Here is an 18090-nt window from a genome sequence, read left to right as displayed (position 1 = left end):
TCAAAATTCTTCAAAATGATTTAGGCAAGTTTGGATGATTTTTTAAATCACAGTAATTAATGCCAGCAAAACACTATTCAGTCTTCAGAAGGTAATTTAAACCTTTCCTGCATGTTTCAAATTTCACAGTGTATGACGATTAATAAAAACACACAGTATCCGAAATGATTTATGCCTTGAAACACACGTGTTGCCATGATACTTTCAGAAAATGATGATGCCCCCAACCAAATGTAGTTCAGAAAACTGCAAACACTGTTTTTTCATTGAAACTGAAAGGATGATTGGGTGACCAAAATAAAATGCATGTGGATAAACAATGTTTGACCCTATACAACCATTACACAAGTTAATATTAATTTATTTATATAAATTGTAAATTACGTGGATAGGTCTTTGCTAATATAAGCAAAACTTAGTTTATGCAACAATGCAAACTATTAATTAAATATAAATCAATCTACCATCAGTCAATAGATCTGTCAAGACACACAACGTTTAATGACAAAGTTTCCTTTCAAACAAATGTACAAAGTATTAGTGAACATATAAACCATAAAGCATTCAATGTCCTTTTACATGCTTCGGGACTGTGGGTTTATTGCACTATATGGATAGTGCATAAATATAAAAAATAAATGAAATTAAGAAATAAAAAGATACATACCACTGATGTTCCATTGTTTCGCATTGTTTAGTGGGTCTACCTGGTGTTACATAATTAAGAAAATATACTTATCCAATATCATCTCATCCAAAATTAACTAATTAGAGAAGTTGTTAATGCCCAAAAGCAATTTCACTCAACTCTTGGTTCACTGTGTAGTCAACCAACAGAACTCAGCCCATACATGTACAGTTTTTGGCATAGGTTTCTGTCTAGACCGAGTGAGAGCTCAGTCCAAAATTTATACAGGCAGCCTGGAACTCAGCTGCAGATACTTTAAAAGAGAAACTCCAAGCACCATGAGCACCTCACTGAGTTTATTTTTTTTTTCAGTTTGAAATTGCTGTAAATACAGAAATATATCCCAGTGCCGCTGGAGTTGTAACTCTGCCTCTGGCAGCATCATTAGCCAAACTGGAATGAAAGTTACATTGACAGCATGCTAATGACAAACAACCAATGGCAGAATGGCCCCATCCTGCCACCCACGCTCTTTAACATCCCTTCCCCTGCAGTGAGGGGGAGCTACTTCACTGAAAGATGTTCAGGGGCAAGGTGAACTTGCTAGCGTGGGATTGCAGTTAGGTGTTTCTTTATTTCTTTTAAGTGTTGGGCCTATGCCAGTAAGGACTCAGATATCTGGAGTAATTCTCTAAATCAGGGCTGTCAAACATCTGGCCCACTACCCGAGGACACAAAGTTGTCCCAAGGCTTCTAAATCAGGGGCTAGGTTGGGCCCTGTGTCCCATAATTGCAAACCGGACCATGCCCCTGTCAGAGCGTTAGAAAATACATTGTGTGATGGTTGAAACATTGCCATCTCCACTCTGGTGGAATAAAACTCCTTCATTAAGATATTCGGTGTTGAGGCTCCACTATTTTATATTTTGTGTCTGATTAGGGTTTACAGTAGTGCCGGTCCATCTCAACCACTGTTCAGTCTGTCGGTCAGCCTGTCATCCTGTTATCTTGGTGCACATGGATGCTAGAATGATGTGTCCCCTTTGTGGTCGGGCACCTTGTCTGTGATGCTGATTGTATCACAGGCAGTCTGTGTTTACAAAAAGTTGGGGGGGAGAGAACCAATCCTACAATATATTCCTTCTGTTTTTATACAAAGCTGACATTTCTTGTCATCCTCTTTTAATCTTTAAATCTTTTATTATTTTCCTTTCCTGATTGCTTTCAAATGTTCTTCCTCTTATTCTGTTAGCCTCTTTTATTCTCTTGTGAAAAATGATACTACAGTAGGTAAACATAGCCTTGAAAATCTTCAGCAAAAATTGATATGCAATCTATTAGTAAAAAAAAATAAAAAATGGCATAATTATAATATGTTTTAAGAGATGTCTCCCTAAGAAACAAGCAGGGGCTTGCCATTGAACATTTGAACTGTTTTAGTGAGATTTCAACACTTGAAACCGAACTTCGAGTAAAACTTAAACTAAAGCACATTTTCAGCCAACAACTTACATTGCTCACCTACAACCAATCAAAACCTTCCCACTGAACCATCTGTGCTGTATTGAAAATAAATGATTCCCAGTCAGGGCAATGGAATGCAAGACACGGTTCGTATTATACAAACTTTTACCTGTTTAATAATTAAAGGATTCGAAATTCCATTACCAGTGTAATGAAGGATGATACGATTGCTGCCAGCACAATTCTGATCAGAAACTGCTGTGCTTATGAAGTTATCCCAGTCTGCACCATAGGTGGAAAATCATTAATGACTCACAACCTCTAAAGTTTGAGGTCCATACAGTGTATATGAAAACAGATGTACCAGATATAGTAGATATTCAGAAAAGGCAAACACTGTTTAAAAAAAACTGTAATACCAAATAACCATCTCAAAATTACATATTTGAGAGGCATAACTATCTTCCACTCTCTTTCATTCTGTCTCTTTACGTTTCCCTAAGACATGCGTCACAAGGGGTGGAACTGTTGCAAAAGCAATCACTGTGGCAGCGCAGAGGCCCTTTAACAGCACGACTGGGCCCCTATAGTATGGGTGATGAGAGTAGGTCACTTCCTCCTACATTCAGAAGGAGCCGCACAAGAGGCAGAGGAGGCAGCACAGAAAGAGCAAGGAGAAAGCTAGTGCCAGCCTAACACTCCCATCAGCTCAAGCCAGCATCAGCAAGACTCCAAGGAAGCCACCATCCTGCACAGAAAAAGTTTGTTAACAGGAGGGTTGCTACAAATATAAAAAGTATGACATGTATGATTGTATCTACCTATCTATGTGTGTGTAATTGTGTGTATGTATCTGTGAGTCAAGGTGTGTATGTGTCAGTGTGTGCATTAGTGTGTCAAGGTTTGTGTGTTTGTCACTGTGTGTCTGTTTCAGTGTGTGTATCGTAGTGTCTGCATGTGTCAGTATGTGTATATGTGTGTCGCTGTGTGTGAATCTGTGTGTCAAGGTGTGTGCATTGACTGTGTGTATCTGAGAGTGTGTATGTTTCAGTGTATCTATGGGTGTCAGTGTGTGCATACATACAACAATCAAACACCAACACAACAACACAACATGCAAGCACAACCCTGCAATCAAACACAAAATGATGTACAACCACATCCAAGCATCTAAATTATATACAAACACCCCTTCATCCAAACCGCAACACTACACACAAAAGCTCATGTAAAAGTCAACACTACATACAAACACACCCCTGCATTCAAACTTAAACATTACACACAAGTACACCACTACATTCCAATGGCATCAGTTTATATAACTACGCCCCTACATGTACACACACACACTCTATACAAAAACATGCTTATATTCAAACACACAAATGCTGCTCACAAATACAACCCTGCAAGGATGGGTAAAAGGTGAATCCCCAGCTATATGCTATAGGGGGCCCATTCTGCATTAGTTCTGCCACTGTGCTGCACCATTGTGTATCTTTTATACTGTTAGGTTACAGTTAGTGCATTAGCATTAAATGTAAGAGTTAGAAGTAAAGTTTAGTGTTATAGTAGTGTAGGGTTTAAAGGGGTGGATGGTTAAGGGGAGAGCTTTAATGTTAGGGCAGCACAGAAACATGCATATTCGCTCACAAGTTGGCTCAGTGTACAAATATCACAATATGCACCATTATGAGCAAGTATAAGTATCTGGCTATGAATTCTTCCAGGAAAACATTGTTTCAACATAATGGCAAGCAAATGTAATTGAGATGTTGCCTCCCTTTGGTTACATATTGTTCTGCCAATCTGTCTAAAGTGATACATATAACAGCAAACTGCAGTTTACCAGTGTTTAACATGCATAGATACCCACCCCCCAAAAAAGTTAAAAATAGACTGCATTCATGCAGAATTCTAACAACAGTGATGTTACATAACCACTATTAGAATGTAAACCAAGTTTAAAATATCTTCCAGATGTCATATGACCAAAGCCCAGCAATTTGTTCATTCTCGACCAAGTCACGGTACAAACAACAATTTGTCACTTGAATTCCTCACTAAGTATCGTAAAAAAAGCAACCAGGCTATGGACATAAATTATTTTTCATGTCTGTGGTCATTCTTGGAATATTTATTTAATCATAGATTCTTCCAAATAGTAACCTTTTAAGTATCTATTATGATAAGTTCTCAAAAATGAAATTCCAATTGAAGGAATCAGTTATTTCTACTACTGCCTTTTACCCAAATCTAAGTTGACAGGATTTACATATCTTTTTCCCATTACCTGGAAGTAACAGAAACACCAATTGCAAATATGCAGTATCATCAAATGAGTGCGGATGATGAATAATTCTGCTCATGACTGGATGACCTTGAGAAGTAACCCAATCACATTGAGACTGTTATAAAATTATTGAGACTCAGGTACATAAACCCCAAGAGTTCCCAGGTATTTTCACATGTATAACATTACTCACAATGACAACCATGCCTAGATACATTGTAGATTAGAATACTGGTTTTGGAAAATTAAAATAGAAAATACTTTTATTTATTTACATTTTACAACTGTACCAAACCACAATTAGAATATGACATTAAAACATTGCTAAATTATAGTCTGTCATTTGTCCTTACTATTTTACAAGTCAAGCTACACTGCCAAAGGTTGATAAGCAACACCAAAAAAAACAGCGATTTTAAGAAAATGATGATGGAATACTGATTGATGTTTAATACTTACTGTATCTGAGTTGCTGGCAATGATCGTCTGATAATTGAATGGACTTGTCTGTAAACATCCAACTTTGACATGCATCTGCAGGATGTGTGGTTTGCAAAGCTAATTGTTACAGGTTTTACTGGTCCTTGAGACAGAGGAACAGTGATTTCAAAAAGCTGCAACAAAATAAAGAAATAGGTTATTAAATATCCAACTCAAGTAAAAAAAAAAAAAAAGCTAACATAGGAAATTTTAGTACATACAAAATATACTAAATTATGCAATGAGGCAAGTCATATCACAGACCAAGAGTAAACAAACTGAATGTATTAAAATACGCTTATATAAGTGCAATTTGCCATAGATGAATTCCATTCCCATATAATACATTACAAAGTGGGTTCTTTGTATAGGAATTATTCTTAACCCCTTAAGGACCAAACTTCTGGAATAAAAGGGAATCATGACATGTCACACATGTCATGTGTCCTTAAGGGGTTAAAGGGACTATGTCATGCATAAATTCTAGCCAAATGGACAGCATTTTTCCCTTTACCAAATATCAAAAAATGTAATATGTGCAAAGTGCCTAGATCCAGTAATAGACATATATGGTAGCGAATTATTCAGGCGTTCTTATTGCTACCACACATTGCACTGCAGCTACTGCAGCTATTGCCAATAACCCAATGTAAAATTGGGATTGAAGTTCTGCAAAACCCGGACAACTACCCCTGCTATTTCGTATCCTGGCAACTCTATCTATAACAGAAAACGTTAATTGTTACATAAGCAACAAGTCACAACCACGAATCCCTCCCCCCCCCCCCTCCAAAAAAAAAAATGTAGACAAGATCATATGGGGACCCATTTTTTAACTTGATTGAATTATTTTTTCCTCTTTCACTACTAAGCAAGTATGTTGCTTATTTTTTGTACACACTGTCTGTGTTATGCTCTAGTGAAAGTGAATTCCCCTTCACTTGGGCTACTCTGCCCTTAATTTTGAAATGCACTTTGAATGCTCACTTTAGTACATAGCCCTGTAACATTACAAACAATATAAGCTTTTGCCATTAATGTTTGCTTTGGCATTTTTTTTTTATTTCTTACCTATTTCAGCAGTTTCTTTAATACAATATTCACCTCCCAGAATTAAAACGTACACTTTGAAAGTGAAGGCACGCACTGGTTGGGAAAGTTCTACACAAAGCTTGAAATTCTGCAGAATAATGTATTGGGAGAGTTTTTCTGGCTGCTGCAAGAGGCATTTCTAACATTTGTGCTTGCAGCTGTGTCAAATGCGAGACACTTGTTAGGAGTTTTAAATTGGACATGGATCATGAGCAAAGAAAATTTTAACAAGCAACAGGAGGATTTTGTCATCAGAATGCGCATTGGGATATAATGAGATAAAAACAGAAACATAAGGGATTATATACCAAAATATTTTATTGTTTAACCACTGGATGGCAAACCTGGCACTGTACAGCCCAATCCTTGTTGACATTCATATCCTTAGTTTTTTACTTTCATGCTCTAAAGTCAACAAAGCGTTCAAACAATTACATTTATTGAGTATGAAAAAAGATTCCTGAATCCTAATCTACAGATGAGTAACATTAGGTATATCTACATGATGGACATCATCCTGTCTTGAGCTATATCTAATGAGCAGTTGCTACATATTAATAGAAACTATTCTAACAGAGAGATATGGGGTCCAAGTATTAATGAAATCATTTAAAATATATATATTTTCAGAGGACCTAGCTATTATCAGCGAACAGAGGGCCAGCCACTGGTAGGAATCATATTTCGTAACCTCAAGAGAGTCCATCTGAATTGTGGGGAATGCTGCCAGCTTAAATGAACACTGTATTCCTGACCATTTAGTGCAAACCCCACCATTTAGGTGGCTTGCCCCCCCCCCCCTCCCCCTCCCTTAGCCCCCTCACTTGGAGTACTGTACACAGTACTGGAGACCAAATCTTCAGAAGGATATTGATACCTTAAAGAGAGTTCAGAGAAGGGCTACTAAACTGGTTCATGGATTGCAGGATAAAACGTACAAGCAAAGGGTAAAGGAACTTAACATGTACAGCTTGGAGGAAAGACGAGACAGGGGTGATACATTTAAATACATCAAGGGAATCAACACAGTAAAGGAGGAGACTATATTTAAAAGAAGAAAAACTACCACAACAAGAGGACATAGTCTTAAATTAGAGGGACAAAGGTTTAAAAATAATATCAGGAAATATTACTTTACTGAGAGGGTAGTGGATGCATGGAATAGCCTTCCAGCTGAAGTGGTAGAGGTTAACACAGTAAAGGAGTTTAAGCATGCGTGGGATGGGCATAAGGCTATCCTAACTATAAGATAAGGCTAGGGACTAATTAAAGTAGTTAGAAAATTGGGCAGACTAGATGGGCCGAATGGTTCTTATCTGCCGTCACATTCTATGTTTCTATGTTTCTATGTTAAAACTCCTTATTTTTAGCTCTCCACGTGTCCACGGGTCATGGCCCCGCCCCCTTTGTGACATAATCAGACTTGCCTATTTGTTGCCAATTCAATGCTTGCCCATGGGAAAATCATTGGATTGGCTAAAATAGGCAAGGGGCGGGGCCAAATGCCAATTTGGCCAATCAGCACCGCCTGGTAGAGATGCATTGAATCGATGCATCTCTATGAGGAAAATTCAGCGTCCCCATGCCAAGCGTGGGGACACTGAACGGAAGAGCTGCCTACTGTGCAGCACTGAGCCAGGAATAATCTCCAGTGGCCATCTGAAAAGGCAGTGTTTGCATTAAAATGCCTGAATGCAATGATTATACTCACCAGAACAACTACATTAAACTGTAGTTGCTCTGGTGACTATAGTCTCCCTTTAATGATAATTATGCTAATTTTAAATGTATTATCATGTTCAATATGCAAGCGGTCCTCATTCAAGTTAAAACAAAGATTCAGCCAAAGATGTTGGAAATAAACAATCAAACTTAATTTGTCACCAACTTTAAGATAGAACAGAAAATTTAGAATATTCTCTCCAAACTCTAGAAACTAATAGGGGACATGGGGCATGTCATATGTGGCTACAATATCTGTCCAGGATGCATCTTATTTGCCTCCAAAGTCATGACTTCTAATTCAACTTATCTCAGGTGTCAGCTGCATCAACTGTTGTATATCTCATAATATATTCATGATCTACAGAATGTAGGACAGAATGCTAAACACAAATTTAGACAACACGTATGTCTAGTCTCCAGGTGTTTCTAGATATTTCATAACAGTTATCCAAGCAAACTTTAGAAAATATTCACATAGGGGCCTTGTGGCTGAACACACACATAGCATCTCATAGGAGTAAATCTAAATTGATATATTCTTTGGGTATTTCAGTCACCAATTATCAATAAAGTAAGTGTTTAAAGGTTTTATTATTTAAATTTAGATAATATCATAATGATTCTTCTTAACATTGTGGAATAAAAAATCTAGCTAAGACAGAAAATAAATATGTACAATTGCTGTTTTCTAGAATTTTGACTAAATGAAAAGCTGGTTGTTAACTGAAACGAGAGGTTTAAGATGCCAGAAAGCAGGAAGGTGGCTGAAGAAGCCAAGACCTACTCAAAAAGTGCTATAGTAGATCTAAGTAACCAGGCTAGAGAATGACGGGAACAAATAATGATCAGCAGGTAAGAGATGATCAATCACAGTTGGTCTACTTCAGTAAATATGTACTCAGAGAAGGTCACACTGCCTAGTTATATGGAAGATGATTTTCCTTTTAAAACTAACAATAAAAACAATGGAAGTCCGAGCAATAGTACAGTGCAAAATATATCACAAAAAGGACTTATCGACTTGAGAGTGGGATATAAAGTAATAAGGAAAAAATGGGAGATAAATGAGAACAGGGTTGGATAACATGATCTATTCGGTAGATGTCAGGTTTCATATTCCTTAATCCCTCACACTCTTTGCACCAAACAAGCCTAATATTCCCCCATGAGCTCACTAAACTCCTCCAGCTCATTATCATAATGGCCAAAAAAAATCGACCACAAAGAATATAACAAACATATTTTAGGCTTTCTGCTATTTTTTTCATCTCCTTACTGGAAGATGAGCAGTAATGATGAAAAGTATTTAAAAAAAAAAGTAGTTATGATTTAAGTTAAAAAGAAAGATCATTAAAACCATATGCCAATAAAAAAAAAATACCAGACATACATAGTTTTCCCTGCATGAAATCATTTATGCAATCCTCATCTTTCTGCTTAAAGGGTATGTGTTGTAAAAAAAATAAGTATTTTATTAAAAGGAAAACGTAAAAACAGCATAAACATTGCCCCTGCCTGCTTGAAACATTCTTCATATTTTATTTTTCCTTGGCAGCACATGCCAATGAGCTCATAAAACACAAGAATTATGCTACTTATTTGCTTTTTCATAATCACAGTCACTCTGTATACTTAATGCTAACCTCTAGGCATTCTCTGTTCTCCTTTTTTGACACACAAAGTAGCTCAGGCAACAATATGACAGACAGCAGAACAAAGAGCTGAGAGATTCACATTTACATCACATCTAGGTAAATTGGGGTTTGATTAACAGAATTTGACCTTAGGAGCTAGCATTATATGACACATAGCACCCAACCTGTGCATCAGAGATTCACAAAGTGGCATGAATACCCATGTTTTCACATCAAACAGACCATCCATCACTCACAAATTGCATTAATGACTCATTAAAAACTTTTAATAAAAAAATTATAATCCATCCCACATGCATATCCAAGTCATCACCCACATGACAAATGCAGTTTGTGCTGACCATACATAATATAAACACCACCTATACAGTATTACACACCTTTAATTCAACACTGACCTGATACTTGAATCACAAATAGAACCCACATCACATATAGCATCCACAGGTTCACACATCCAATACAACACCTGTATCACAATCAAATCATATGTATACCATTCATGACACCCTTAATACATTTACCATGCATGTGGCATCCACATGACATCCAGCAATGAGAGCTTTGCCATATCACCAGTCTATGTCGCACATCACAGTTAGAATACATTTAACACACATTATATAACCTATATTACTGGATGCTGCATGTACCGGTAGCTTCTTAGTGGAATAAAAAAGCCATGCTAGGTGATAGAAGAGAGAATGTATGACATCATCAACCAGGCCTGCATTGCTTTAATATTTGACATTTAACACCAACAGTATTCATGCACCTTCGTTAGATATTTAGCAGCAATGCCTGGGACAATTAAGCCTGATGCAGGCACCAACCTTTTAGGACCTAATAAACAGGTTTGGGAAATACTGAAAGGGCAGTGAGCATCCAACTTGGGCCATTGTGATTATCATAAAGAATGGCAACTCCCCTGACCAGTTCCTCAATTATGGTGAGGAGTTGCTTTCTAATTTATTTTTTAAATATTTCAGTTATCAATGTTTGCCATATTATTTCACCTATTAATGACAAGGGACACTCAAAGCACCATATCCACTCCAAACACCATAACTACTACAGTAGTAAACTGTTTTAAAACAGCATGGGTGCCTTACTGCAGGGGAGGTAGGGAGCAGACCCCAGTTAAACAGTTAAACCATTCTAAAATATTTTTTTACAGTTGACTTGTGATACTATAACCACTACTATGTGCTGTAGTGGTTATAATACTTTGAGTGTTCCTTTAAGTAAATCCCATTATATCATGACTTGATTGGCAAGTCACCTGTCATAAAGAAACTAATTCTTTTTGAGGGTGATAGTTTGGAAATTCTTATTATATCATGAATTAGTTGGCAAGTCATCTGTCATAAATAAACTAATTCCTTTTATGGGCGATAGGATATTTTTCTGGAAATTATTCTAGAACAGTTGGGCAAATTGTTTCATTCCGGACCTATAATTTAAGACTGGTTCAGTGATGTGTTTGTTAAAGTTAGAGTGATCATTTTGTAATTTTCTCCAGATTTTCTAGTACAAATTCAGAGTTTAGTAAATACAATTTTCTTTATCTATATATATTATGGATGATAGTTTGGAAACAGCTGTATGATTCTAGAACAGTTGGTAAATTGCTTTATTCGGGAGCAATTTAGATCAATTATTGGAACTTATATTTCAAGACTGATTTGTTAAAATTAGAGAGTGACAATTTTGTCCCTTTCTCCATGTTTACTAATATAAATGCATAGTTTAGTAAATTAAATAGTCTTTATATATCTCCTTACAATAGACTTCACTGAAACAGTTCAATGTATGACTCTTAAAAATAAACAGATGCTCCCAGGGTGCCTCAGTCTGATTCTGTGACATTGTATTCTAATTGACTACACTACAGTCATGAAGACTACTACATTCATTACAAAGACACAAGTAACTGACTAGTTTTAGAGCCAGGCTATTTCTATTTATGAGAAACAGAGCTTTGTATCTTGTTCAGACTTTTAAACCACATGATAAAATAAGTATTCTCCATTTAAGTCTAAAAAGCAAAAAAATAAAAAAAAGGCAGCATTAAACATTTGTTATTTTTAGATGGAGAGACTACAGTCTTTGAGACTATATCAGGTTACGATGTCCAATATTATTTTGAAAAGCATGTTATGAGTTTTAAGTCTAGCCCTAGCTGTACACCAGATAAAATTTAAACATAACAAAGCTGGCTCAGGACAATTTTACAAGCTTCCCCCTTCTTTGCTTCTTTAAGTTAGAGCTTCTACTGTTAATAAAAAAGTTAATTATAGCCATGCAATTCTTTTGAAGCAGCTATTATTAGACAATTGACCTTTCTGGTATGCAAAGTGGTGATTTTGTGTTTTTTTTTTTTTTTTTTTTTAAGGGAAAACCACTTTTGAGACCAACGTAATGTTACATTTTAAAACTGGTACTATATAAATAAATAAAATAAAAACAGATATTGTACTAATTTATAAATTGTATGTTATGCTACACATGTTATTTCAATAACAACAAACACTACCAGTTTGTTTTGGGACAGATGATGGCCAGCACTCTTTATCAACGTCCCAATTACGTTCAGTGGCATTGAATAAATCAACTGATCATGTGAAACATTTGAAACTCACTGTTTATACTCCTTACCTACAATGGGGGATATTTGAAATGAAAATGTTCTGAAAATGTCATTAATTAGAATGTATTTTTTAAAGTGATCAAAAAGCAACTGTTTTCTCCATAGTAAATTTCACTAGTTTTTGTAGAAATATCCATTTCAGAAGACTACTAAATTTACAGTGGTGGAACCGTTGTGCTAATTTTCTATTGGAAAATGTCATTGAAAGCTTTATACACATGTAGCATCAGTGAAAAAAGTGACAGTGTCAACAATACATAAAAATCTGACAGATTTAATAAAATATATACAAATATCAACTGATAACGTGCATCAACAAAAAAATAAAAAAAATAAAGGGACACTATACTCACCACAACATGTACAGTTTATTGTATTTGTTATGGTGAGTAGAATAATTCCCTTCAGGCTTTTTGAAGCAAACACTGTTTTTTCAGAGAGTACCACTGGGTACTCCTCAGATGGCTGCTAGAGGGGCTTCCTAGGGCAGTGCTGCACTGTGTGCAGCACCTACATTCAGTGTCTCCAGTGGGGACACTGAACTTTCCTCATACAGATGCATTAATTCAATGCATCTCTATGAGAAGATGCTGATTGGCCAGGGCTGTGTTTAAGTGTTCTCAAGTAGACTGAATAACATCTCTCAATTCTAAAGTGCAAAAAACAAAAAAGAAAGTGTCTCTGGTGCAAATTCTATATAAAGTGCAAAGTTAAATTGATTGAGCCAATATAATAAAACAGTGCAATACTAATTTAAGAAACAGCAGTTTATGATACAAAAAAAAAGGAATAAGAAAAATGGATGATATATAGTGTAGTAGGTAAACAATAAATCAAATATCAGAATCACATATAAATATCACTCACAAACATGATCAATTTTGATTATTAGTGTTATGTGAAAACCTAACTTGCATCTTCTAAATTTTAGTCTTCAATAAGATCAAACGCATTAAAGGGACTCTATAGGCACCCAGACTACTTCAGCTAATTGAAGTGGCATAAGTGCTCCCTGTCGATTGACATAGAAGGTGGCAGAGCACAGACCCAGTGTCGAGGGAGATCTGCACTGGAATCAGGTAAGTACACTAAGAGTTTATTAACTTTTACACTGCTGGGGGTTGGAGGGAGGAGGACCAGAGGGAAGTAGTTTGCTAGGAATACATATTTGCATTCCTGGTACTATGGTAGCCCTTTAAGCTACCCAAGAGATATTATAAATTAGTAAACTGTTCAATTGTCTTTTTAGTAAATAAGGTTCAAACAAATCTGCAATCACAAAGTGAAAGAAAGATGCAGTTTCTGAAAGTATATCTTCAAACTGTTGAAATACCAGTATGTAAATATATCAGGCTACATAGAAAGTAGTTGTGAAATGTTTTGGATATGTTGTGGCACCGAGGAACAGTTTGCATAGACACAAACAGTGCACACTGATTTGCTCATCCTTATTTCACAGCAGCCGATCCAACTAACAAGCATCAAACCCACAGACCACTCCACCAGTTCAGCTTATCTGGCAAAAAAAATAAATCATTCTGTAGTTGAAATCAGATATAACACCAAACAAAAACAAAAAAAGACTAAATTGCGAACCAAATTCTAGCTGTATTGACATACAATTTGTAATATGAATTCCAAATTTTACCATTAACTTGTAGAAGTAAAATAACATTAGAAAGAATGCCAAGGAATTCTACATTTAAAATAATTTAAAGTTCTATTGCATAAAAATGAGTTGTAGAAATATTTTCTATAATAAAACTGCTAGCTTTGTAAACAAAATGATTTAAAGAATCTTTAATTCAATTTCATGTATTTATGCTTCTTATGTACAGTGGACATATTATATAATATCCTTCTTCTGTTGGTTAAAGTACCATCAATCAACAAATCCTCTCCCCTGATTTCTTGACTATTGTACGCGTGTTGATCTATCAGAATTGATATGCGGCAACAACCAGATAGCATAAGAAGATGTGTGTATTTATTTTTTTATGTCAGCTTTGCTTTAACCCCTTAAGGACCAAACTTCTGGAATAAAAGGGAATCATGACATGTCACACATGTCATGTGTCCTTAAGGGGTTAAATTAAAGCTGATGATAGCAAATGATATTAGACGTGTCTAAAATGTGAAATTCCAAAACAGTTTTTCTATGATGTGCATACTTCACACTCAAACAAGCCCGGGAGTGAAGTCTCTGTTCCCAGACGTGTGATTCTATTTAAACTATCACTTCATATTAGAAAAATGCCATGCTGTGTATATGGTGACATGAACACCGATATAATAAATTATTTAAGGGTATTGTCTGTGATTGTTTCAGTATGTTGAGAAGAGAGCTTGGAATTTATACAGTGGAAAATATTTTTATAGACCTAGAGCACAAAATTCAGCACGAATCCCAGGCACAGTGCGTTCTATGGAGCAGTTCCATCTTATTATTTTAAAATAAAAGCATCATAATAGAAAAAGTGTGCAGTATTCTTTTAAGACAATATTCAGTTTGCAATATGGCTGGTTTAATATGCCACTTTAACTAATCCAAAAATAAATTCCGAAACCTTAATACTTATAAAAAATAAAATATGTAAACATTGTGCAATATGCAAGGGTGTCTTCGTTCACAAGCCATTTAAACCTCTATCTTCCTACTAATTACTGCCATATTCTATATTTACAGCTCTATCTCAGAACTTTCCCAGACCAGACAGAACAGCCCCAGATTTCCACTGTGCAGATGGAAAATACAGGTAACGATGCCAATCAAGCTGCCTGTCAAACCCATGCACACGAATGCTGAAATGACAAGAACCTTTACATGGCCGCCATTAATCAACAGAGGCCATTGCCTAGCATTTCTGTGCTCTAGCTTTGCCTATTCTTGTTCTTCATCCATACTAATCTGATAAGTAGTATACACTCAATCGGAGGTGCACTATACAGAAATACTTATCTATCATAGGTAATAGCAGTGGCCTATGGGAAACAAAAACAATTATAGTAAATAATAGTGCAGAAACGTCTGAACACAAAATGAGACTAAGAATAATTATGGGGGGCGGGGCCTGACCGGGGAGCTGAGCAGACACGCTTTCTGTGAGCTCCCGAGCCTGGGCCCGATTTTCAATGGAGGAAAACTCACCCGAATCGGTCCATCAACCCACCGCAACTGGCACTGTAAAAGCAGGGGTACAGAAGGACACCTCGCAAGCCTGCAAACACGCTGGGATTCCGGACCTGGAACTTGGGGCATACAACGCATGGTGGATGGGAGAGACGGCCGCTCTCCCGACCCTCCAAAACATGCGGCATCCGAAGCATCGGGCCTACCAACCCCCCCCCAGGACCAGAGGGGGTTATCCTGGTCCACACAAGCGTGTACCTTAAGCCTACACCGAATGCAATGGTTGAAGACTGCCAAAAGCATGAAACAAAGATGGCGGACGTGCTCCCTGAATAGGGGCGCGAACTGCATAAACTGGCAGATGATCGACCGGGCTCGGTAGAAGGCATGCTACAACACCTTGACAAACTGTTTGAACAATTCTGGCAGAAGATAGAGGCTCGAAAGCAGCACTCACACCCCCAACAACAAAGGAGGAGGCGAAGCGACGGGAACCGCAAAACGCCTGGGTCTCCCATGGGTAAAGCACCCTCCAAAGCACCCTCCAAAGCACCAGGGCACCCTCAGCCGAGACGAAAGGCCGCTCCGGTAACAGCCGCAAAGCATGCCCCACGACGACAGAGTCACAACACCCGTGCCCAGAAGCGGACCACTCTGGGCCCCCGCAGCATTTCAGCGGAGAGGGACCTGATGCATCCCATAGCCAGGCTCCACAGATCCCGAACATGGCCCCCCCAGCAGACATGGAGGGAGAGAGGAAACAAACTGGCACACCTACCCCAAATATCGACACCCAGAGACTCTCCCAAAACATTGAGCCGAGGCATTGGCTGATTTCTTCATACCACCCTGGGAGCGGCACCCGTAAAATCTGGGACATGTCTCCTGGTGCTGCACCTCCATACCAGCGCTGATGATGCCGCTAATCCAATTTATTTTCTTGTTATGCCATAATTGATGTTCTCTTTACATGCCTTTATTTTTACATACTCCATGACACTTTGGGACAGCCCAAGGTTTTGCTTTACTGGTATCACTGTATTGGCCACCTTAAAAGCGACTCTCATAATATATTCTTTATATACCTGCACTATGCTATAATGATTTAACTGTGTCATGCATTTGCCCATACTGAAGAACAGCCATGCAGGATACCTTTTAAAATCTTGTAACCAGCCTAGTTAACATAAGCTACTACCGTGTAATATTCTCTTGTATCATACATATACTAAGTAATCTCATTAGATACCACAAGCCTGTTCATAACACTATTGAAAAGCTATCTTATACTCTACAATATGCCTAAATAGCATGATTTAAGCCTGTTCATAAATATAAAAATAGTGCATTGTACTACCATACCCTAATGCTTTCCATGTTATACACTCTCTGTTTTGAAATATGCATGCGGATTGCCTTTGGGGTACCACGTGCCTGAATGTTACCACCATATGCACTGCAAAAATAAAGAATTAAAAAAAAAAAAAGAATAATTATGGGTCACACAGAAACTTGGAGCCTATAAGGTCACTTGGCTTGAGTGTGCAGCTCAGTAGGCTAATTATGGGAGATCCTAATCTGTCTTCTGGATGGTGCTTCTCAGATGATCCCAACTAGTATTGTGCCCATCTAAATGATGTTTAGGTATCCAGCAATCTTCCACCAAGATCCAAGAAACAATTTTATTGATCCAGGAGGAAATAACAATATTACTTAGATAAGTATTTCTGCATAGTGCTCCTCCAATTTTATGTATACTATGTATTTTTGGTGTGTGGGTTAAAGGGATCCCACATAGATGTTTTGAGCACTTAGATTTATACACCTTATAACTGTGCTTCAGATATTTGTTGTAATCCGATACCTACCAATTTGAAAATGAAAACTGCATAAAGCACACCAAAAGTGCACATCATCATGCCCTGCCATGCCACAGTATTACACATTTACTCCTCCAAGCAATTCTCTCTACTCTGTCCTGCCTGCGTGTTAGGGTTCCCTAGTGAACGTAACATTACAACAGGGTCAAATGGAACCAGCAGACATCTTGCAGCAGTTAGCTGCTCAGAATTCCAAGCTGGAGGAGCAAGACCACCGTTTGGATCAGTTCGCCCAGGCGTTACAGACTATTCTGCAGAGCACCACTCACCTCCAACCGGGGGCACAACATACCCGAACAGGCAGTTTCACATCACTCCATATGCATGACACCACCCCAATGGTATAGTGGTGATCCTACCCTTTGTCGTGTGTTTTTTGAACCAGATCGATATACACATGGTTATGAACCCACACTTATTTCGTACTAACAGGTAATTATCCATCTCTCTGGCAGGGCCTTGGCCTGGGCTAACCCGATATGGGAATCAGGTCCCAACATCACCTACACCGATTTCCTATCAATCCTTTCGGAGAACGTTTGACATGCCTGATAGGATAGCTTCCGCTGGGAGAGCCGTATTACGCATTAAACAAGGCTCCAGAACAGTGGTAGTCTACGCAATTTAATTCTGTACTCTAATGGTGGAAGTGGCATGGAACAACGATTCTCTGGTAACAGCTTTTCAGGCAGGGTTAGCCGATTACCTACTTGATGAGATAGCATCCAGAGATGTACCCACAGTATTAGATTATCTCATCGACTACTGCATTGTTATAGACAATCGCATTAGAAACAGATGCTCTCAGCAACAGTCTTGTAGCTGGATGCATGTTCACCCCTTGCCCGTCTTGCCCTCTTCTCTACCTGCTTTGCCTCCTTGGGGTCCACCACCAGAACCTATGCAAATAGGTACCACCAAGCTACCTGAAAAGGAGAAGCAACGCAAAAAGAGCGACTGCGGCAAAAAGGGGCATGTAAGGACAACATGTCCTGACCTGCAGGGAAACGCCAGCACCTAAGACCCGAGGAGGGGTTGGTCTTGGGTGTTATGACATTATCCCCTCACGACAAAAACTATAGACCGTTTC

At 37.8% G+C, this 18090-nt stretch overlaps 1 protein-coding gene across 1 annotated transcript in view; it reads right to left on the bottom strand.

Annotated features, from left to right (window-relative positions):
• Positions 1-18090, bottom strand: part of VEGFC (vascular endothelial growth factor C) — a 145442-nt gene that overhangs the window by 22686 nt on the left and 104666 nt on the right. Inside the window, exon 4 of the mRNA XM_063460009.1 lies at positions 4848-5002. Within this exon, the coding sequence (XP_063316079.1) occupies positions 4848-5002 (155 nt within the window). The remainder of the gene's footprint in view (positions 1-4847; positions 5003-18090) is intronic.

Source organism: Pelobates fuscus, chromosome 6 (genome assembly GCF_036172605.1).
Source record: "Pelobates fuscus isolate aPelFus1 chromosome 6, aPelFus1.pri, whole genome shotgun sequence".
Lineage (NCBI taxonomy): Eukaryota > Metazoa > Chordata > Amphibia > Anura > Pelobatidae > Pelobates > Pelobates fuscus.
This window is presented reverse-complemented; position numbering and strand designations above follow the sequence as displayed.